The 24,102-nt window shown below is 46.5% G+C and overlaps 1 protein-coding gene across 7 annotated transcripts in view; it reads right to left on the bottom strand.

Moving 5' to 3' along the window:
- Nucleotides 1-24,102, bottom strand: part of CAMTA1 (calmodulin binding transcription activator 1) — an 829,903-nt gene that overhangs the window by 7,609 nt on the left and 798,192 nt on the right. For 2 of the 7 annotated variants that reach the window (XM_086715555.1, XM_086715558.1), the window contains 10 exons: nt 23,200-23,351; nt 20,676-20,872; nt 20,219-20,297; nt 19,721-20,036; nt 18,783-19,306; nt 13,544-13,731; nt 12,826-13,072; nt 11,924-11,995; nt 8,476-8,669; nt 7,610-7,684 (listed from right to left, as the gene is read on the bottom strand). In XM_086715555.1, the coding sequence (XP_086571681.1) occupies nt 7,610-7,684; nt 8,476-8,669; nt 11,924-11,995; nt 12,826-13,072; nt 13,544-13,731; nt 18,783-19,306; nt 19,721-20,036; nt 20,219-20,297; nt 20,676-20,872; nt 23,200-23,351 (2,044 nt within the window). Of the gene's footprint in view, nt 1-5,008; nt 5,040-7,609; nt 7,685-8,475; nt 8,670-10,134; nt 10,156-11,923; nt 11,996-12,825; nt 13,073-13,543; nt 13,732-18,782; nt 19,307-19,720; nt 20,037-20,218; nt 20,298-20,675; nt 20,873-23,199; nt 23,352-24,102 lie in introns of all 7 variants that reach the window. The other 5 variants (XM_086715554.1, XM_086715557.1, XM_025912706.2 and 2 more) reach the window with 5 other exon arrangements.

The following is a 24,102-nucleotide window of genomic DNA, read 5'->3' as shown; positions in this document are numbered from 1 at the left end:
CGGCACACGACTTTGGTAAATGTGGGCCGGGTTTGTTTGAAGTTGGAATTACGTTGGAAAATCCAGTGGTGGTATTTGCAGAATTTAGAATACAGACAGGCGTTCCATCAACTCTCGTTGCGTTGTACGTGCTGTCCCAACTCAGCTACTGGTTACTGAGGCTTTGGTTCTCTAAAGGGATTACACCTGCTGGATTCATTCAGGGCCAAGAAACAGCCTAACCTGAGGATGTCCTGGTCACCTAAAAACAAACCCCGTATACAGTGTGTATGCTTGCTTCTGAATTCCACTGCACAGAAGACAGGCAAAGCAGTCTTCCTTGGGGCTCTGAAGGCCATTGACCCGGGGCAGAAACCACAGCTTCTGTGGCTACGAGGCTGTCGCGGCCACAAGGAGAGCCGCCGGGAGCACGTTTCTGAGCTGCGCGCGTCAGTCCAGTCGGTACCTCGGGAAAGGGCCCTCCAGGGACTGGCTGAGAGGGGAGGCAATCAGGGCAGCACGACTTTCCCCTGCAGCCATTCTGCTATGAAAATGGAAGACAACCCCGGGATTTGCCCAAGCGTTCTAGGCTGAAGATAATCCCCACTTTGGGGTATTGCTGCAGTCTCAACGACAACAACAACAAAAAAAAAAAAAAAAAAAAAAAAAAGAAAGAAAGAAGGAAGGAAAGAAAAAAAAGAAACGAGGAAACATAAAAACGAATGTTGCATTCTAATGTACTGAAGTGATGTAGGAAAGCAACAGCACTGAAAGCCAGCAGAAGCCCACACAGGGTTTATTTCCATCAGACGTCCAATGAGAATTCACGAATAAATGAGGTAGGCCTGCTTCCGAAACTTGTAGCAAACAATGGCTCCATGGGTAAAGCATAAGGCAAAGCCGCTTCATTACATCTACTTGGTAACGCTCAGCCAGAGAAATGTTTCATGAGTCAGTGGATTTCAGCAGATATATTCTTGCAATGCTGGACGTCAAAAATATACAGGGCAGCCAGATGCGGCTTTCCGATTAGTTACCTGTTGCTCTGAGAGCTGCAAGGGCTTGTGGGGAATTTAGGAAAAGAGAGATCTTGCCATTTTCCAGAAATCTCATTTGGATTGCAAAACAAAAAAGACAGAGAGGCCCAATAAGAATGACACAGAGCATGTTGTCTGCAATTTAACACACACCACTGTGTGCCAAAAATATTCATTTCCTAAAAGAGGCAAGTAAGACAAAATTACTTTGGATATTTGAATTACAGCCATGATGACACATCCCACACATTCATTTCCTACTCCTCACCAAGTGTATCAGGCCACCTGGGAATTACACCTCGTGTCAAATTTAACTAAAGTGTGATGGCACCGTTGTTGACCTAGAGCACCGTCCACTCTTCTCAATCAAGCAACATACTTTCGGGCATCGTTAGAGAACTGTCCCTCGGATTAAAGTATATACAACAGAACACGAAGTGTGAACGGAACCCGCAGAACTTGACAACGACCCCCTGAAGGTGTCTCACAGGACTGCTGTCCAGAGTCAGTGCTGAAATCGCTACTTACCAAGAAAACTGGCAGCATCTGGTAAAGTTCAGTGTTTAGAAACCCAGTTGTCAGTCAGAGAGAAAATCTGTTGCTTAAACATTTGTCACCAGAAAGAGTTACCTCTTCTTCCCCCCCCCCCCAATTAGGGTTCTTTTATGCCAGGAGGAGAGCTTCACCCACCTTTACTGAACACGGGGACTAGGCCAACAACTTCCAAAAATAGGTTATTTGAAAACCAGAATTCCCACTGTTTCTGATAATACCTGTAGTGACTGTTACAGGTCGTAATGCCCCGTCACAGAAATAACATCTCAGGGGAAAAAAGGATTTGTCCAGGAATCACTCTTCAGAGAATAGTCTCTCCAATCTATGAGAACGCTTCCTGATACCCACAAAACCCCAAATATCTTGAAGAGGGAAATGGAAAAACCATTTTCTAACTGGAGAAAGAGGTATTGTCCTCTTTAGTCTCAATACCCGGAGGATGAATCTGTCACGTAATTCAGTTGTTATTTCTTTACGTATGAGGTATCTTGGGTTTCTGCTAGGACACTACGTTACATCCTGGTCAATTTAATCGGAACCCAGCCGGAGAGTCATGTTTTCAGTACGTGCCCTTCAAAAACCTCTTCAACCTCAGCAATCCTCACCGTTTGGAAAGTAGTATAACACCTAAGTTAACTCAGAGAAATAATTAAGATTGCCGATTTAAATATCTCTCTGTGCACAACAAAAGTTTTCTCCTAAAAGGGCAGTAGTTGTGCCCAAGACAAATCAAATCCCTAGGAGAAGCTGGAGGATTTGGAAACTCCACGTTAAGAGCCTGGATGAATTAGGGGCTAAGCCTGGAGGGAAGGCTGCATGAAGACACGAGGACTCTCGGCCGAGAGCACCGGGGGGCTTTTTCTTAGCCAACCCCAAGTGAAGACTGGTGTACTGTGCCTTAATTCCGATGACTGACCTCATCTGCCTTTCTACATACCCTTCCGCTTCACCCATCGAGGACGTGCGGCTGAAAGGTGTTTGACAAACTGCGCCACAAAACTGAGTTCCTTGAGTTATCAAATATCATCTTTTGATGCAGAAAGCTTAAATGTCTTAAGTATGGTATGTACATTAATAAAAAAAAAAAGTATGCTAAGTCGTTTGACACAAATTCCACCAGTAAGAACTCTCCTCAGAGAATGTCCTCCCTCCCCACGAGTCATTTCAGCTTGGGGACTGTTGGAGGAAGTGCCACTGTGACTGACGTCTCTGCTCTGGTCTCTTGACCGAACCAAGAGGGGGTGAGATCTTACCGGTAACTAGACAAAGCCACAGATAAGCTAGCCCTCCATCCACACAGGGAGAGAGACAGGACCGTACTAGAAGGAATCTGAGCTTCTCAGCTGCTCTCTCTCCAAGTCCCTGAAGCCCGGGAGGCCCAGGGGTGTCAGGAAATTCCAACTTTCCGTGCCCGAGGAGGAGTTTTAGGAGCCTGTGATGATGGATACAGCAGGTGCTAAAGAAGTTATGGTAGGGACTCTCACATGGAAAAGCACCTTTGGAAAATGTTCTCTTAAAAACGATCACTGATGTGCCAGAAGCTAACAAGCTTCCGAAGTGCGTAGGCAACCACTTTTACTAAATGTTGGCTCCTCGCAGGGATCGTGTTAATTGCACATCACACGCGAGATACAACAACTGTTTTGTTAAACTGACTCTTGGGGCCTGCATTTGCTCTTTTGCAGGTTTTTTTTTTTTTTAAGTGGAAACAAATATTGTTTATGTATGCAGAGAGTGAAAGGGAATGGAAAGAGAAAGAAGTGGAGACTTTTGTCCCCTTTTTTAAATTTCAAACACAGACATCTCTGAGCCAGTTCCACCACATGGGACAACTGTGAACAACTGCTTAATTCTCAAGAGGACTAGCTAGTAAATTTACAGACCAGCGGAACTGCTTTACTCTGTTTTACATACATTTTCTTTCAGTGACCACCCATGGTTTTAACCACGTGAGACTTTAAATCTTATATAGGGGCTGGGTCTTATTTTAGGAAGAACTTATAAAAACTCAATTCTCCTATCATCATAAGTCAGCAAACTGCAGTCCAGGGGCCACATCTAGCCCAATGAATATCTGTGTAAATAAAGTTTTATTGGAACACAGCCATAACCATTCATTTATATACCACCTACTGTTGTTCGCATGCTGCAATGGCAGAGCTGAATGGGTGTGACAGACACTGTGTGGCCCACAAAGCCTAAGATATTTACTTTCTTTGGAAAGCCTTTTAAGAAGAAGTTAGACGATCTTTGACTTAAAATACAATGAATAAATACCAGCATCGACATAAAGGCACTTAGATGAAAAATACTAGCTTCAGAAACATTAGAAGTTCCAGAATTTTTGAATTATAATCTCTTCTCAGAAATCTTACAAATGACTCAAGTCGGGGTTAAGAAGGGAGGGTGTCGAATGGAGTGGAGTTGACGGGTGGGGGATCCCCTGCTCCCCTGTTACTTGCTTAAGGGCATCTTCTCTTAAGTCCATCGGACAAAAGGTGTCAAATTAATCTACATTCGAATCTGCTTTGGGTGAATTCTATCCCTGTCTTTTAAATCAATTTCCTGACACTAAATCCTTTCCTCTACCTTCACGCATGTGGCAGTCGCCTCTGGCAGAGACTTCTGCCCCTTGTGTATACCTACAAACCAGCATCATAGTCTAAAACCTCAAGGACACCAACAGTGTCCATCAGCTACCCTACCTCTTCATCATCATTTCTTTAAAATACAAATTCTATTGGAATGTCCACTCTTAACCTCTATATAGAATATGCAGATTTAACACACCTTCCACCCCACTGTCTTTATTCAGCATTGCCATTAAATTCTGGAAGTCGGGTTTGCTCGCTCTTTAATAATGAATGCGCTGCATTAGTTCTGAAAGGGCAGCTTCATGTGCTGACTTACCTCATGGCACCAGGGAAAGGGAGATTTACAAAACGAAACTACAGGAACAGGGTGATGGGGGAAATAGTAACTCTAAACAACAAATCGATTCGTTAAAAAAAAAAAAAAAAAAGCCAGTATCACCTGGTGAGCTTTTTTGCTTTAGAAATTTAGACACAGCGGTAGTTGAGAGAATTGCATTGTGGCCAATGATCTGAGTCACAAATAGCCACCTGCTTGACGTTTTCTTCCAGTGCAGCCTTGTTCCAACTCCACCGAGTTCTAAGCATGCCCTGTGGCGGCTTCAGAAGGGCCTCCCTTTCGCTTACTCATGCATTTGTACATCTGCTGTATGTGACTGTGTTTGATGTTGTATAAAGTAGCAGTGTTAGTAATTAGGGTTAGTTTTCATTTTGTCTTATTTCATTCAAAATGGATGTGAAACTTACTGGCATACCTAGGCTGCAGCCCCATGCAAGCAAGCAAAAAGCAAAATATTGAAAATGGAAGATAAAGGTAAACACTGGCTAGCAGGCAGCTAAACTCACCCTTTTGTACAGCCTATGGTCCACCAGGGGGCTTTAGACAGTAAAACAACACCAAAGAGCTATTAGCACGTGAGGGTCACAACAGAAACCTTATACACAGCTTTATTTCAACAACAAAAAAAGAGTAAAAAGTGGTTCCCCCTTTTTTTTTTTTTTTTTTTTTTTGGAAAGAAAGAAAAGGAGAGTGGTGATGGGGTATGTGAAATGAGCAGGTAGAAAATTCACCAATTCATCGTGAGGTCTAAAAATGTTGGCGTCACATGACTTGGCAAAATTCTTAAGAGACAGGACCCTTATAGATTCCTGAAGCCATTACCTACCTACCTTTTCTGAGAGGGTGTTATATGAGGTTTTCTATTTTAATACTTCGCAGGGACAAGACACATGACAGTTTCTCTTAAAATAAGACTCAACACCCCAGCGTGGAAAGAGGGTTACGTTCATCCGAGGGAAAACATGAGCTTTCAGTTCTACCGATTTTCAGGATACAGGGATGGGAAGAGAATACAGTCGGTATGCAAAAGTTATTAAAATTCGCCTGCTCATTTTTTTCTAACGTCTAAACCATTATGGGGCAAGTCAGGAAGAGAGCCACTAGGAGTCTTTATTTTATCCCAAAGAATGAATAGGAATTCCGAGTCCATAATCTGATGTTCTCCTCACAACAGACCTTCTTGCCACCCTCAGGAGGTTATTACTTGTTAAAACACGAACTTAAGAAAGGTGAAATCCTCATGAAATTCTTCTCAACTAGCTTATGAAGAGAGAGCTTTGAAAACAAGAATGAGAGTGTTCCTTTGTTCAGCTTACTCTGGGGGCCGGCCTTTTAGGCACGGATGTTTTGCCTAACTGTCTTAACCTCTCAACTCACCCAATGCAGACGTAGGGCATGGCTTTGGACGAGAAAAACAAAGAAGGAGCATGGGACTTGATGTGAGTTTGCTCATAATGACCAAGGTCGCATTACCCGCACGTATTTTCAAAGTTTGAGGTGAAGACTAGGAGAAACAAGGAAAATTCAACTTCCAAACATTCTGGCTCCAAAGAAGAGCCCCGTAAAGCTAATTTCCTTGAAAAGAAAATCTGTTGTGAGAGTGTTAACCACAGTCTCAGCAGGGCTGGGGGAGACAAACTGGAGGGGAGAAAGGAAGGAGGAAGTGCGAGCCCAGGTGAGCACGTCCAGAAAAGGGCGGAGGGAAGTCCCTGATCATGTGACCGAACAAAGAGAATCTCACGTTGCCAAAGGTACGGCCGGCCCGGGGGAGAGAAGAGAGACCGACCTCAGCAGGGATTCTAGAACTAACGTAATTATGTCACAGGTGCTTCATGTTTTGATACGCATTTCCTAACAAGACTTCCCATTTGAGTATCGATACGGGTATCTCATTGGCCAGCTGGTCACAGGGAAGCAGACCCCAGTTGCTGCAGGGTAGAGGACAGATGGGCTGCGGAGGTCTAGTAAGTGTGCACCAGCCTCTTTCCAATAGCATCGCAGCTAGAGAATGCCGAATACAGCCTAAAGGATGTTCTCTTTAAAATTTTTATTACGATGAACGTGTGGCTCTGAGCACACGTCCTCTCAACATGCTAGAAAAGAATTCTTTTGTTAGCAGAAGGAAAAGCGCAGATGGCCGTTGACCCCTATCAAGTCTCCAAGTTGCAAACATTCTCGAAGTTGGCAAGTTTTAGGAGTAAGAAAAACTGAAGTGAAAGGAACCGTCTGAGGAATCGAACTGAACCTAGATGCTCGGGGTTTTGGTGCAGTGAAAGAAGAAGAGGCAAGAAGACACTAGAGAGCTAGTTTCTGGCTGGAGATCACAGCTCCTGATGCACAGGGAAGCAACAAAACCACACAGGGTCACCGAAACGCAGCCCCGAAGGCCACCGTCACAGATGTCAGCCCAGAACCCTAACCTCATCAGGAAAACAAAACAATCTCCCCGGCTGTCCCCAAATCTAAGGAAAGAGCCTGCTGTCCACAAAGGAACCTCAGATTTGAAGGAACAAAGAGGAACCCCTCTAGCTGGCCTGGTGGGAAGCTGCCCTGGTCTCCAGGGGCCCGTTTTCTCCCAATGGAAAACGCACGTCTCCGCGCAGATGGCTTCCCTCGGCTGCACACGTCCAGCAGGGGGCGCCCGCGACGTGGCAGAAAGTCTCCGTGGGAAACCCTGCCCGGAGTCGGTGGTTTTCTACCTCTTCCCTGAGAACAGGAACTCTGTTTGTTCTCTGGACACAAGCTGGCACAGGAGGGGCTCGGAGTGGAAAGCACGCTGCAGGGTGGCGTGCAAGTAAGAGGCTGAAGAGAAAACAGGCAGCAACAGCCAGTCCCACTAGGCTGTCCTCACACCCAAACTGAGACAGGAGACCCGGCAGGAATCTCTGCCACTCAACATCACAACGTGCCGTGAGGCAGTTCCCGGTGCTCGCAGTGCAGCAACTCGGTCCCTAGTTAGAGATCGGCTCTCCCACTGCAACTTGGGACGTTTACTCTGATGAATTTCGGGGAACTGGCTTTACGCAGGAGTTCATGAGTGGTTAGGAGGGTCAGGGTCGTTTCATTGCTCTCGATGAGTAAACCGTCTAGATGAGGCTTAATGTTACCTGTGGCGGCAGCGGCGTAGAAACCTCATTATTTTTCGAGCAGCTTGGTCCTGCTTTTTGGTTAGCAAACTGCTCCTGAAAAAGCCGGAACATCACTGTCACGGGAAGGGTACCGCCACGCTTAAGGCGCAAAAGCTGAAAACGGGTGAGCGGGGACAGAGGACGTGGCGAACCCGACCGCACCCGCAGTAAGGCCTTCGGCACACGGGGTGTGGGCGTCGCCGGCAGAGAAGGGGGGAGGCCGCGGATGGCACTCCGGCCTGCCGTAAAGGGTGGGGGTGGGGGGGGGCGGGGAGCAGGGCCGAGATGGAAAATACGGTGACATCGGGCTGTTCTTTCACGAGTCTTCCTGAGCTCATTTTGCGGAAGAAGACCTTCCGGCACTAGACAGACAGGCTTAGTTCAGAGGCTGGTTTGCCTGAGTCTGCTACTCTTCTGGGCTGTTGGGTTCTGAACTTCCATCGGCAGATTTTACTGTGCTCCGTCTTCATTACTCTAAGACGGACTATAGCTCACCTCTAGCTAGCCTCCCCAGGTCTCCCCTGCAGCAACGCCACACTTTGGGTGGGGGGGGCGCCCCTCTCCTGAGTAGGAAACTTCGGTCCTGCCAAATTCTCACCCAAGCATCACGATAACTGGGTGGGGGTGGGGGTGGGGGCGGGGTGGAGAGAGGGGCTAAAGAGATACAAAGGTCGGTGAACGGCTCCGGTATCGCTACATAGAGTCACAGCATCTAGAATGGCCCCTAAAGAAAGTCACTGCAACGCGCGCGTTTGGCCCCCGACGTCCAGGCAGGGCCGTTCTTTGGGCGACGCCGAAAGCTTCTCTTCCCCAGACAGCTTCGCCTCCACGAAATCTCAACCCACCTGAGTTTCTGTTGTACAATTACAGCTGTTCGGCGAGCCTGCCGTCTTTTGCCACATTTCTTATAACTCCGGTAAAACTTCTGGATCAGCACAGCGGCACGCCGGCTCTGCTGAAATTTTTTTTGTTCGTAGTAACTTCGGAATTTACTCTGGATTAGGATGGCAGCCTGTGTCATCTTTTTATAAAGTGCATACTGCAGGGAGACAAGAATAAGCAGAAGAGTAACAGTAGCCACCGGGCCTATGTGTCCTTTGGGTTTGCTGGGGAAGGGAGAGCAGGAAAATGCTTTGACCCTTTATTATGATTATTACTATTACTATTACTATTATTGTTGTTATTATTATTATTGTTGTTATTACTATTCTCTGGTTTGGATTCAATTATGAAGGATGCAAACTAGGAACCTCTTTACCTACCTTTCCCAAATGCAAAATATTAGTTTAAGGGTTGCCTTCAGACAATGCATTGCTTCAAATGTGCTTTTCCCCCCCAGTATCAAATATTTTGCCCTACTTGGAAACACATTTGATAGCAATACACTTAGACATTTAGGAATAATGAGAACACATTTAGAAAGTATAATTTACATGCTTAAGATTAATATTTACTGTCCCATTTTAAGAGAACCTTTTTTACGCATCCCAATCACCACCATACACACGCCCACTTGGAGCGGTCAGCCTCCGATTCCTGACTATCGTTCCATACGACACATGTCTGAGTTGCAAGGTCCCAAATACAAGGCTTATCATGAAACGCTGACACCTTTAAGACATTTAACCTGCAAGAGATTAACACTCATAGGACCGACACAGGGGTAATGCCATGGAACCTGGGAAAGTGTCACGGAACCAGGGACTTCCCCAGAAGCCAGGAGCGGCGACCCTCCGCGCAGCCGGCTGCAGAACTACACACAGGAGAAGGAGTTCTCTTCCATTTTGGTCTCTAGGCACTAAAAACCCAGAGCTCTCCATACTTCAAAAAGGCGATGTTTGAGCTTCTAACGAGACATAGAAGAGGAGGGCTCTGGGGTCAAGAAGTCACAAGGAAGCACTTTGCTTACAAGAAGGCAACTTACCATCCTGGGGGAAAATACTCCTGAGAAAAATCCCTGTGCCTGAGGACATCCCTGCCTGTATGAGCTGGACTGAGGGCAGGGAACGGACTGACCTCTCAAGAATGTTCAAGACACAGGACCCTTGTGCAAGAATCCTCTCAGGTCTTGTCTGACCTGCTTTCCGTTTTCATTTGCCCCAAAATCTCCTAAGACAAGAACGCTGCATGCTGCAGGGCTCCTGTGGCTTTCGTCCACTCGGCCTGTGCATACCGCACATGCAGAAATTACTGGAACCCAGGGAAGCACGCTGGGCAGCAGGGTGGTGCATTTTGGGGCTCGCGGGGCTCACGGTAATTGGCTCGGATGGATTCTCTAGACGGACATGGCCAAGAAAGTGTCCAATGACTGTTAATGCCAAAACCCACTGCAACGGAATAGCCACATGGTCCCCAGAGATGCACCGTACTTCGGCGGCCTGGCAAGGGGAGTATGCCTATTTCAAGACCCTGCCGTCTTAATGGCCCCTTCTTATCGCTGGTGATGGGTGTGGCGTTTGTGACTCTGGTGAAATGGTTTGTGAGAGGGACTTGGGTGTCATTACCTTCAAGGCTATCCATGTCAGCTTGGGGAGAAACAGAAAATACAAGATTAATGTTAGACTGCTGAATAGAATGAAATTAAAAACCAGAACCAATAAAACTCCCAACCGGAAAAAAAAAAAAAGAAAAAAGAAAAAGGCAATCTGGCTATCTTAATGCCTTCTGTCTTCCAAAATATTTGTCTTCTACTTGCCAGTATTTCAAAAAATATTGCCTTCTGTCTTCCTGGTTGTAGACAATACTTCTTTGGGAGGGTTTTTTGTTTGTTTGGTTTGGTTTTTGTTTTGTTTTTAACTTATTTTTGAAAAAGAGAGGGCGTGAGCAGGGGAGGGGCAGAGAGAGAGGAAGACACAGAATCCGAAGCCGGGCTCCAGGCTCCGAGCTGTCAGCACAGAGCCCGACGCAGGGCTCGAGCCCACGAACCGTGAGATCGTGACCTGAGCCGAAGTCGGATGCTCAACCGACTGAGCCACCCAGGCGCCCCTGGGACGGCGTTTTAAAAAACAAAAACAGAACTCATATTTTGGAATAAACGCCCGTTTTAATCACAGACCTGACACGTGGATTCTGTGTGGCATCTGTTCTAATGTGAGCGTGGCTCCCTGCTGCAGAGCTCCAGGGACTGTGGTGTCAGCGTTTACACAATAAACCTTCATTTTCTGGGATCATGAACTCAATTGGCTATAAGTCGAGGACTCCTCCCAGCCCACCCCCTTTCACTAATCCTAGAGAAACTCAAGAAAATGGCAACCCATATCAGAAATCAAAGTGAACCCTGGATCGGAGCAAGAGAACATAGTACCACACTTCCACTTCTCAGCATTCACTATTCTTTACATAAGCATTTAAAACCTCCGTATGGCATAGTCTCATAGAAGGTTCTAGAATCTACGGACAGGCCTGAACTTTATCCTATGGACCAGTCAAAACTGAATTAGGCAAGTCTGTATGGTTTCCAACCACCCAGGTGGTTAGGAAAGTCTGATATTTACTTAGTTTCTCTGAGCCTCAGCTTCTTTGTTGAAAAACAGAAATAAAGTTATTTACTTCCAATCATTGTAGAGAGCACACGTGATGGGACGACGTGCCCAAAAGATCTCGTATATCCTAGGGGCCCCGTACGCATTAGTTAGTTCCCTTTCCCAAGGGATGGCAGTTAGGTAAGCTTACAGGTTGTTCTGGAAACAGCAACCCTGTGTAAAGAACACTTAGAAATTCTTCCTGCACGTCTTAACTGAGGAATGCGAAAGCAGTTTAAGATGTTCTGAGCTTCTTCAGAATTTTACAAGTCTTCGTGTGAAAACGGATGGGAGGAAGTGGAAAAGAAAAGTGGCTGGACAGTATATAATTTATACAACTCAAGGTCAAAGATAACTGCCACCGTTCACCTTCTCTGACCACCACACCAAACTCCCTAGTGGAGTTAATGGCTACGGAGGCTGTAGCCAAATTACTAGAACACAGATCCTCCCTTCAGACGCAGATAACTTCCTTTGTGCCAGATCAACGTCTCAGCTGGGAGATCATACCGGAAGGCCAACCATCTGAACAAAAATTACCCTGTGGGATAAGTTTAACTGCAAATGTTTTTCTGGGGTAGTTTTTTCCTTCCCCCTCTGGAATATTTTCCTTTGTTTTTTGTTTTGTTTTTTTTGGTCAACATAACTCAAAGTTGGTCTTTGAATTGGGCACTGGACATAGTACTCTTAGGCCAAACCACATGCTAACATCCTCAGGGGCCTGTTGTTTGGACAGGTGCACTTCCTACTGTGACCCAGAGCCGTGGTTTACCTGTTTGTATTTCCTGTAACAACGCTGAATGACGGCAGCAGCCACTTCTTGCTGTTCTCGCAAGGGTCGGCCCTTAAGGGTAAAGTGAAGCAAAACCACGATTTAGTGTAAGAAATTTCAACTTTTTTAAGACTTACACAGAACTGTTACTCACATATAACTTCCTCCGAGACCCCAGGTTTACCAAAATACAGTGATAATCAGTTATAAGCAGAAATCAGGAAAAAAATGAATTTACAGAATAGATCTCCCATTCCTGCTTCTAAATAGAACTATAATAGTTGGATGTTAGGAGGCCTAAAAGTCTTCATTTGCCAGGTATTTAACGAGTCAGGTATTGCACTATTTGTCCTTACGCGCTCTGCCAGATCTCCATCGTCGTTCCTAACCTAACCCCGGCTGCTCTACTGTGGGATCAATGATGATTGGCTTTTAACACCTATTCAGGGTGGTCAAAGGCTCCTTTGAGAATATGGAAGGCCACGGGCCCTGTCCCACCAAAAATGCACGCACACAAGCTTCACCATAAAATTTTAGGAGTTCACGGGCCACCTACGGTCAGCCCCAGGCCTCCATCCAGTTAGAAATCCCTGCTTTGGGTCATAAATTCCTTGCGGTGGAGGTGTCAACTTACTCAATGTTAACTAAAGGATAAATATCCATTATCACTGCCAAGAATAAACTGAGATGCTGACATCGCACTACTGATCGGTTTTATTTCACCGAGGCTTCTGAAAATTATTAATGATTTCCTGTGACATAATAAGTCCAAATAACGATTCTATAGAATATATAGTGGGAGAAAAAAATGGCATCAGGTTTTAGTTTGGATGATTCTGACTTTCGTCTATTCTCCCCCACCTTACGAAACGTCACAACATCAGAGCTCTCTTCTACTCTACCTTGTATTTCCGGAAAGCGGTCTGGACAAGCCTGGCAGCTTCATAGAGTTCTCTCTGCTCGTGATCAGACAGAGTCAGCTGAGCAAATTCATTCTCTACCTTCTCACTGGTAGACGCGCTCAGGAATTCAGACCAATCTGCTGCTGAGGGAAGGCTGGGTTTCTCGAAAGCTATTTCACTGACTGGGGAGCCGACAGGGCTCAAGCTGGTATTAGAAGAAGGGGTTAGAGGCTCGTTATATGCACTTCTGAAACAAGAGGAGACACAAGGGAGAGAGACTGGTGACTGATCTGCGCGACCCATTACATACCGAGTAAAGAGACAAGAGCCACTGCGCACCAGCAAGAATATGCCTTCCTTCAGTGCAGTGAGTTGCTAAACATCCTCTGTACTGGTAACTGTCCTTCAGTGAGTGAGTTCCTACTGAGTACCTGTTACGAGTTTAGCACGATGCTAAATACTAAGCCCACTGAAGACATTTTCCTGCCCTTGACGAAACTTCAATTGAACTGGGGGAGAGAAACATCGTGGGACATGATCTCACACGCACGAGGGGAGGGAAGTCACGGAAGAGGTGGGGAAGAGGGACCTGAAAGTTTCCTTCCTTCCATCGGGAGGTCTCGTATCACACAGCATTCATCAGACTGAATGAGCCTCCCGTGCCCTTCTCTGAGCCCGGGAGTTCACGCTGGTCAGTGGCCCACGGACTTCCACGGACCTGATCTGGGCAGCGCTTGGCAGACGATCGACATCGGCCAGGTAACTGGCCAGCCAGCTCATGGTACTGCTGATGGTGGCAGTGTCTGTTCTTTCCAAAGCCGAGGGCTCCGTGGGCACAAAACTCTCCTGCTTGATTCGATCAGGTGTGGCTTCGATGATGTGCTCTGCCAAGGTCATCATGTTCACCTGGAAGCCGGAAGTCACAGAAACACTCACGTTAAAAGGGAACCGCAGGTGTTATCCAGCCCCCCCCCCCGCCCCGACCCTGCCCACCCATGGGAAGAGAAACGAAGGGAGGGCGGCCCTCCACCTCCATCCGCTGGACCCCGGTATCACTGTAAGGTTTTACACAACTCACCCGAGTGTGCGGACGCCTGATTCTCTCCAAATCATAGTCTGGCCTGAAACCTTTAGTCAAATCTTAGGGGACTTCTGCCTTGTGCCTACTCTCCGCTCGCGTCTAGGATCAACCACTTAATGGAACTGTCCCTGGGTACGTGTTATCTGGTGACTCTACGGGTAACCTAAGGGATGCCCCCCTGGCCCCCCCCCCCCCCACCTCCCAGCAAGGCCTTGCCTAGAGACCCCCAGTCCTCTAGAGGGCAGCACCGAGCGAAACCCGAGGGGACAGTTCATGGTTGACCTAAGCCAGTTAGATGATCCTCTTCTTGATTTCCCACCTTCCTGTGAACGGAAGGGAGGACATGGGACCCGCTTCTGAACAACGAGCCTCTCCAGACATCTGCTGCGGGGTTTGGGGCAAAGCTTCTGCTCTCCTGATGAACAGTATCAACGCCCTGGGCTCGTCCCCTCCTCTTCCTGCCTTGACTACAGACAAGCTCCAGCACCCACGTCGTAACCGTGAAACAACATGCGCCAGGGGGAATTTCGCCAAAAAGGACAGAGCGCTCAGGGGAAAATCTCGGTCCCTGATGGCGTCACCGAGCAAATGAACCTGTGCATTTCTTGTCATGTGAGAAAAAGAAATCATTAGGCTGCTGATACTCGCACCCCAAATACATTCCTAATAGATACAATTAGGGCTCCTCACTGAGAGTCTGCGCTGCCACGTATCTGATCAGACTCGGAGATACGGCCTTGTTTTTAAAAATTTCCTTGCACGTCTCTTGAAAATGGAAATTGAAGACAGCCGTTTACGGTTTTAAGCGATTTTAAGGTGTTCTCCAGGGACCCATACAAAGGTGATAAAATGCTTATCTGACAACCTGAATGAACCTCAAAATCAGTATGCTAAGTGCAAGAAGCCACACACAGAAGCCTGCATATTTTATGATGCCATTGACATGAGATTTCCAGAAAAAGCAAAGCTCTGGGGATAGAAATCAAATCAGTGGTTGCTTGGGGCTGGGAGGGGAGCAGAGGTGACCGCCAATGGGCACGGGAAACTTTCTGGGTGTGACGGAGGTACTCTACATGGGGCCAGATTCGCCACACGGGGCACTTAGAGGGGGCAGATTTTATGGGATGTTGAGTTAAAAACATGTGGGTAATTTCCTAAATTTTCAATAAACAAGAATAATTCTTGCGATAGGAATAAAAATGAAAAACTATCACTGCCTTTCCTTTCCTTCCATGTTGGCCTTTCATTTGCGACTTGAGCAGCAGAAGTCCTACCTTGATTCGTTTTCCGTGAAAGTATTTGAGTATTTTATTATGAGCAAAGTGGAATTTCTGGAGACTGAAAGTTATAACTTTACATGTAGTCACCACCCCCAACAATCCTTCATTTTATAAACACGTATCAGTGTAAGAACATCTTAGCATCACCACGACTGCCACGCTCTGGGATGCCACATGCCACGTTTTTTTTTTTTTTTTATCGTGAGGGCTGCAAAAAGCAAGGAAACTTAAATAACTTTAAGCAAAATAATAACGTTCTAAGCAGCGGGACCCAAAAAGTCATGTCATCCAATTCCACATTTCTCGTACTGTGGTCAAAGATAGCCTTTAAATGTGCAGCTTTGGGTTTTTGCTCAAATTCTCGCTGTGGTCTAGCGTATGAGCCATTTTCACAAATGTGTCCGGGATATGTAAAAAGAACAATTATATATACATATATATATATAAACATATATATATATGTTTGCTATGTTTATTAATTACATACATCTGCATAATTACATGCAAGCATATCCTGCATGAAATCTATCCATATATATTAAATCTATATATGAAAGCCAGGTTTCTAATTGTGTAGTTCCATGTTTTTACATCATTTCTGTATCTACTTAAGCTGACACATTCTGAGGCAAAGGTCAGTGGCACCTTATGATCACGGGTAGGCTTCCACATTTCTTTTATTTATTGGTTTTTGCTTTAACATCTAGAAGCTGTGTGCTTAGTTACACAGCAGTCCACTACCATAAGGGTTTTATCTTCTCCAACAAAAGGTACCTCCATACTATGGACCTTGAATTGTGCTTTGTGTCTTTTTCCTTTTATACTCCTTTGTCTTTTGTATCTTTGTCAGTGGCTTCTGGGCTTTATGGCTTTGTTTTCATGATCTTCCTGTGTGATTTCATTGTAGTTCTGTCTTTTACAAACAGCATACAGTAGAGTATATTCTGCCGCCTTCTTCTCTTTTTTTTTTTTTTTTAACCCAAACTGAGAATCTTTTAATAGAATTGTCAGTTGGCAAAGTGAGGAATGAATCGCGTTTGAAAATACTACCGTAATTTTATGTTTTCTGCTTATTTCTGTTGTCGCAGTATTTCCTGAACTTTTCCCCAAGTGGGTCACAATTTCCTTTGTTCCCCCTTCCAATAACTTAGAAATTCTGTCACTCGTTTTTATGCAGTCTAGCTGACGTTAGGAAGCTGACGTTCCTAACAGGCGTATTTCAGCCTCCACTTACCTATCAATAACACGAGTGGAACGAAATCGGTGATCCTCCCTAAACAAGACAGCTGCTACAACACCCTTCACCCCACCTCTCTGGTGTTGTTAAAATAATCAGAGTATTAGTTATAGGTTAGTCTTAAAATATGACTCCTCCTCTATGTAAAGAATCCCTTCTCAACAAGTACCTTGTACACACAGTCACGTTATCGCTAAGTACTCAGACGGATCAGTTTTAACTGGGTTTATTTTTCAGTCCTCCGTGAACTCCGCCTTGCCATTTCTTGAATTACTTCATTATTTTTCAATGGTATTTTTTCATTTGCTCGGAATACTTCTTGAGGCTGTTGCTTTTTCGTAGATACATGCTCTTGATTTAGCAGAGTATTATTCTCTCAAGACTCAGTGAAAACGTAAAGTAGAATTTCTCGGGTTATTTCGTATTTCCTGCATCAATTCTGCTTTAGCAAAGGCCAGCTGCCACAAGGAGCTCTGGTACCCAAAGGCTATTAAACTTAAGTTCATTAAAATGATGTAAAATCAGAAATCCAGTTCCCGAGTCACACCAGCTACATTTTCAGCACTAGATACCAAAGCGGCCAGGGGCTACCGTAACGGGGCATACAGACACAGAACGTTTCATTACCGCAGAAAGTTCCAGTGAACAGCACTGTTCTAGATGCTCAACACGGTTGAGCTGCCAATTTTCACCGTCTGCTGATTTATTATTATGTTTACATTTATGTTTATAAATACTATCCTAGACTGCTTAGTACTGATACGCGGTATAGCCAAAGCCAGCAGCTGGTTGTGTAAATAAAGTTTTACTGGCACATAGCCACACTGACTCTTATTTCTCTATTTAAAGTTTATTTATTTATTTTGAGGGGGTGGAGGAAAGGGGGCAGAACCAGAGGGAGAGAGCGAGAGAATCCCAAGCAGGCTCTGCACCGTCAGCACAGAGCCCAAGGCGGGCCTGGAACTCAGGAGCCGTGAGATCATGACGGGAGCAGAAGACTCAGACGCTCAACTGACTGAGCCACCCAGGCACCCAACACTCTGATATTATCTAAGGCTGCCTTTGTGCTCTAAAAGCAGATTAAATAGTCACGACAGTCTAGAGGGTCCACGAAGCCTAGAATATTTACCATTTGGCCCCTTACGGGAAAACTCTGCCAACCCCTTACCTAAAAAATTCTTTGATTTCTCAGGCAGCCTCCCATGCCTGCAGGGGTCGGCAGGTCGGTGGTGGAACCCCCGGCCCACCCATGAGGAACGGGAGCACACGGGCTCTTCACTGTGCTCACAGCGGGACAGAGGGGAGCTGCTCAGCAGCCAGACGTCTCCCCAGGAACACTGGACAGGACGGGGGACCTCCAGGCCCCTCCCTCCTGTGGCATTTCGACAGGCCTGGTGCCCTATTGGATTTCTCGTGGGGGTTCTTCCCTGTGACATTTGTTTCGGGTTCTAGAGGAACTTGGAAAGAGAGGAGGCCAAACTCCCACTCAGGCTGCTCATTTGGTCCTCCCCTAAAATACAGAAGGAATACTTTATTTAGGGGCATTAGCTTGCTTAATAGCTTAACCTCAAGTTTACTTCACTAAATATTCTCTTAATCTATTGCAAGCTTAATGCCCCAAGAGGATTCTGGAGGTGCTGTTTTTTTTTTGTTTGTTTGTTTATTTATTTTTGAGGGGGCGGTGGGCAGAGAGAGAGGGAAACAGAGGATCCGAAGCGGGCTCTGTGCTGATGGCAGAGAGCCCGACGCGGGGCTTGAACTCACGAACCGTGAGATCACAACAGGAGCTGAAGTCGGACGCTTAACCGACTGAGCCACCCAGGCGCCCCAGGGATCCTGGCGTTTCTAGGCTTATCACAAGGACGGCCAATTACCAGCTCTCGGGCTATTTCGCTGCACCTCACGCCACATATGCTTTTACCACAGCCAGATGACAGCTGTGCTCATGTCACTTAGGTCATTTAAAAATCCTATCCACAGGCCTCCTGTTCTAGACGTTCCTGGGCTGTGACTCTATTAAACCGGTATACTTAAATAGGAAACCAGTCTCCCCGGATGCAGAGGGAAGCGGAAGATGACTGGAGGGCCCCGGGTGAGCTCTGAGGAGCTGGTGGGAGGAGGGGAGGGCTCTGCTGAGAGCCAGGTCCCTGGCATTCAGGCCCCATTTACGACGTTGGATCCTCTGAATGAAAACGTGGCCTGAGCAGAGGAGACACCCCAACACTCTCACGAGTTAGAACACACTTCCAAACGTCTGCTGGTGAGCAAATCACACGACCTGCGGGAACCGGCTGTAAAGACGTGGGGGGCGCTCTGACGGCCACCCCGGCCTCTGCGGGCTTACCTGGTCCGTGCTTACCTGGATGTCATCCATGGGCTGTGTGCACTCCTCGCTCTCTGCACTATCACGGTAGGGCCCCATGTCTGTATTCACCACCTCTCTGTTAGCCATCATCAGGACACTCATTGGTTCCCGTGGACGCACCTGTGAAGGTGCGGCATCCTTTCCTACACTGGTCCCCTTCGGATTTCCAGTCACCTGTACTGTAGACACACCAATGTAAAGATCTTTGGGACTCCACTTTACTACAGGCTGAGATCCAGAGGCTTGGAGTCGTGCAGTCTCTGGAACGGGAGGGGAGGTTTCCCGGACGCGGTCCCTCACTCCTTCACTGGGGCTGATTGTCTCAGGGACACACTGCTTAGAACTAGGGCTCTGCTTCCTGATATTTGGCTGTTCCAGACTCAGTGCAGTGGAGAGCAGTTTCTGCTGCCTTGCCTGGAAGGACTCAGGGTTCAATTTATGCTTTTTGGGAGCTGGATAATCTTTGTGGCTCTCACTGCTGTAGTAATTAGAGGGTTCAGAACGAGGTCTTCTCAGCTCTGAAAAGTACAGTAGAAAGGACAGTCAGGACAGGCGATAAAGTTAGGAACCCTAAAGAATTAACACTTTCTCTATTGCCTGAGAGACACAAAGTGCAAAGCGGGAACTCAAGATGCGTTCCTAACATTTAAATATTCCCCAGCAGCATATACTGTATTCAGTCAGTCCTCCAGACACAGATTTTTTTTTTCTACTTTCTGCATTTATTTCTGGGAGGGGTAGGGGGGAAGCAGTAGGCATTCTTACAGCTAAAAGAAAAATCGGAAACATAAAAAAAAAAAAACAACCAAAAAACCCCAAAAACCAAACCCTTAAACGTATGTGAATATCCTGTGGACTTTTCTGAGGGTTGCTGCACGAAAGCAAATGGGAAATGTGCCAAGTTCCGAGATGTAATCATTTTGCATTTTTACCTGGATTGGTACTTGCAATGACGGTGACTCCTTTGGGTACTTCCGGTGAGTGGATGGCTTCACTGTGCCACTGGGTCATCCAGCTCTCTGTATTGGGCTCTTCGCTCGGAGGACAGTGGATTCTGGGGTTCTGTCCAAGCTGAGCCTGCTCATCTCTCTGCAAGTGCTCCAGACACTCCGCTAATTTCACATGACCCCTCGACCTGGCGATCCCCAAAGGCAGCCTTCCTAGAGAGTCCGGAATGGAGATGGCCCGACGGTCCCACTTGTACAGCACGACAGCAGCCTCTAAGTGCCCGAGAGCACACGCCCACATCTAAAACAAGGAAAACAGCAAGCTTTCTCAGTACAAGTTAAAAAAACATCCTCCGCTTTTGCCATTCCCGCCAATGGACAAGTTGGTCCTTGCTGACGATCTCCGTGGGGCCGTAAGACCTTACCACATCCCCATGCCAGTTTAGAAAAACGGCTCAGGGATTAAATGAACCCATGCCTTACCAGAGGAGTACAGGAGAAGTGGTCCACATTCAAGGGGTCAACTTCCAGCTCCAAATCGATGCTATCTGCGTGCTTTGTGCTGTAAGGGATGGCACCAGAAATTACCGCACAATTAATCAACGTCCAAGAAATACTAGAATGTTATCAAACCCACAAAGATGAAACCAAAGTGGGCATCCAACATCCCTGATGTGAAGAAGACAGAGTCCCTAATTTCACAGGGCGGTTCGGATTATGAGCCCCGAGGAAAGCAGAGAGTGCAACGTCTCGCTCGCCATTCCTTGGGCAGAAGTTCGTGTAAGATTCCCTTGGGAACTGTCCTCCGAGAAAGCCCTTTGCTCACAGGCTGTCAAGCTCACTGAATGGCCAGATTCCTCTCCACCAGTGCCATCGCCCAAGAGGAAGGTGCGAGCTGACGGGCAAGGGTGCCCACCAGCCATCCGCACCCCGGCCTTACCGCCATTTGATGAGGGTCTGGATGAGGGTGGCGTAGCCCTGGGCAGCAGCCAGGTGCAAGAGGGTCATTCCCCGGAAAGTCTTTGAGTGGATCAAGTGCTTGGACTTGGCCCAGCAGGCACGGCTCATCATCTTCTCACACACGACAACCACACGGCTCTCGAAGCAGCTGCCCAGCGTCCCGGGGCCAGAGGCACACTAGGAGGAGGAAGTGTGTGTTACCACCGCAGACCCAGGGCCCTCCGCCAAGTCAACCTTTTCATGTAGGAGAAACAAAATGCTTTACGATTAGCCGCTCAGAACAGGAAACACAAAACCGTGCACAAAGGGGCATCGCGAAACAGACTAGAATGCGTGAGGTTCAGCTCGGCGGCACGCATCCATGCGTGTGGCACGGGGTGACCTTCCATAATGCTGAGAACACCGGAGTCCACTACAGCTGACACGCGGATTATGAACATCACGCTGGTCCGTTTCGGGGAAAGCATACACCGCTAAAGAAGTGCCACTAGCCTCCAGCTGAAGTACACGTTGTGGACCGTAGACTACTAGGAGAGAAAAGCAGGGTGGCTGTCCCAATTCTTGCATCTGGGGACACACTCAGACCTCTGCCTCCCTGCTCTTCCCGAAGGAGAATTAAGTCACTTAGATGGGGATCTTTTCTCCCCCCTGCAAAGAAGCACTTTAAAAAGTCTAGTGACGATCCCATCCTTTGGGGAAAGCTTTAGGGATCTTCAAATCTAAGTGATATTAATAACGATAGAGGCACACGGGGAAGAGAAATTCACTAATTTTAACTATGGCTTTCTTCTCTCGATTCAGTTGTAAGGCAAGAAACATAAAATTGAATGTAGTAAACTCAACAGTTTATCTGAGTCTCTGTGACGGCAGTTCTATGTTTAACATCCTCCCCAAATAAAGGATACTTCTAGCCTGATTCTTATTTCTGGTATTACTTAAAAAGTCTTTTTTTCCAGCAATAAAGTCCACAAAATTCAATTACTATGGAAGTACTGTCGTTCCTTCTTTTAAGTCTGGAAAAACACCTTGCAAAAATAAAAAGGTGGGTGACCGATACAATGTCATCCTCGCTAGAGCTGTCAAAACATCTTAAAGGTGGGTGATCCCAACATGCGGAAGGACGACCTTGACTCGGAAAGGACAGGCAAGAGGTGCTCCCGACGCATCAGACAGACATATTCATGAGCACGTGAAAGTTACGGGTTAGTGAGCAGGGAGGGAAATTTTTTTGCATTCACAAAAAGAGCTGCATTTTTATCACGAAAGGTGGACCCAGATATGTATCGAGGCCACCTTAAATTGACAGAAGAGTCTTCAATAGCAGTTAGCATGGGATCAGGTTGTAGTAGGCCAGTTACCGAATGGTTGAGCTGTAAAATGACAGTATATTCCATTCCCTTGATGCAAACTCTGTCTGGTGACAGAAGGTTTTCGTGGGAATCCCTGATTTGAGCCATGAGATACAACAAACAACGATTACTTCTTTTCTAAAATGTAGGAGTCTAGGTGAAAAAGAAGCCTGTTGTGGCCTTAATAATATTTTACTGTGCACCAAGTCTTCCCTTGGACTTCTGAAGGCAGGTAAGAAATAAGAACATTCGGGGAAGAAGGGGTTGTTTGGTTTTGGGGTGTGGTCCATAAAATGCTTCGGTTTCAAAATATTAAAATTTGGTATTAAAACATTATTAACACTTGATATTTGCAAGGAACATAAAACTCAAACGTTTCACTTAAAAATGTAATTGTTCACAGGAAATCATCATTAATCTTGAAGAAAGAGGGGAAAGTGCTCGGGGTTTGCAGGGAATAATAACTCAGTCGGAGAGAGAGAGAGGGGAATGCTATCCATCCTTTGAAAATTTGTCTCTAGGGTCTCCTGAAAAATAATTTCTGCCCAGGCCATTTCTCAAAATGAGACCCGTAAATAAAACTTACGTAAAGCCTTCAAGACTAATGGGACTCTAAAAAAATATTTAGTGACGTCCCTGCATTTGGCCAATTCTTCCTGGAATTTATGAGAAAGCAGATGTGAAACAGGATAGCAGGGCTAATGTTGTCCGACACCAAGTAATTCCAGAAACAGCTTCTCTGGGAGCTTCTGATATTGATCTTCTTGACTTTATAAAAGGCTTTATGAATGGCCGAGTTGGATCATGCTTTATATTTATATTTAAAATAGATATGGAATCCACAATACAAAATAGAGTCCAACTGAACTCTGAGTCGCCACTGGGCCTGTTTTCTAAGTGGATGTCCTCGAGCCACACCGCCAGGCAGCAGCACTGAATTCTGGGATCGGCAGCAACGATTTAAGGCTCAGGGCGGTCAACAACCAAGAAGCCCCACCGTTCAAGGCTTCTGTAATTACACAGATTTCAAAATTTAGGGGCACAGGATTATAAAGCACTCCCCGGGACTAATCCAGGAATGACACCAGCACCAGACAAGGCACTTGTGATCAATAAAGCACAGGGTGAAAGGTGATGGTCAGTGCACGCCCGTACCTGAGCCTGGCTTCCTCCGTTCCCACTCCCGTTTCCCCCTCCGCTGCTGCCTCCTCCGCTCCCCTGTTTGTGCTGCTGGGACCCCGTCATCTCCGCCATCCTCCTCTCCATCTGCTCCAGACGTTCTAGGATGGACATCCTGAACTGGTTATCTAGGGCAGAACAGGTGATAGAGAGGTCGTGTTCCAGAAAAGCAGTTAACACGTGGCCTCGTCAAGCTGCGGGACCGGCATCCGAAACACCATCATCAGCCTAACCAAACCACACAGGTCCGTCCAGGCCACATTTCTCCAACCTGGCAGTGAATCTCACACCTCACCCAAGACCTGCGGCATCTACGGTAGCCCAAGCTCTCAGCTAAAGGAGAGAAAATCCCTTTTTTGTCAAAGTCCTGGTTTCCGGTTCCTGGCACCCCATCTCTTTGCCAAATTCCCCAACGGAAGCCTTGGAGAGATCTGATAAGGAGGCCCCTAGGAGAAATAAATGAAATGAATACGACTTAAATCAGTGGAGGAGAGGGAGAGGTGTGTGTATAAAAGATACATGTACGTAAATATATATACTTTTTAGAGTAGTATCTGTTTTACCCAAATTAAAAAAAAGATTTCATTTGTTGATCACTTGCTGGCTGAGACCCTTACACATGTCCTTTAACGCGTGACAGCATTTTCAGAGCCCAGCGCAACTAGGTGCTTCACCCCTAAGAAAAACATCAGGCGGTCACCGTCGGAGCTAGGACTGTAACTCAGAGAGGCCTGTGATCCTGTACCACAGTACTGAGATTAGAATCTCTCTCTCCCTCCCCATTCACGCATTTATACCCACCTGTGTGCACACACGCAGACACACGATTTGGGCTGCACGCAAACACGCGAGAAGGAGCTAAGACCATTATGAAAGTCA

This window comes from Puma concolor, chromosome C1 (assembly GCF_028749965.1).
Source record: "Puma concolor isolate L17-30 chromosome C1, mPumCon1.1.hap2, whole genome shotgun sequence".
Classification (NCBI taxonomy): Eukaryota; Metazoa; Chordata; class Mammalia; order Carnivora; family Felidae; genus Puma; species Puma concolor.
The sequence above is the reverse complement of the archived record's forward strand: the minus strand, read 5'-3'. Positions and strand labels throughout refer to the sequence as shown.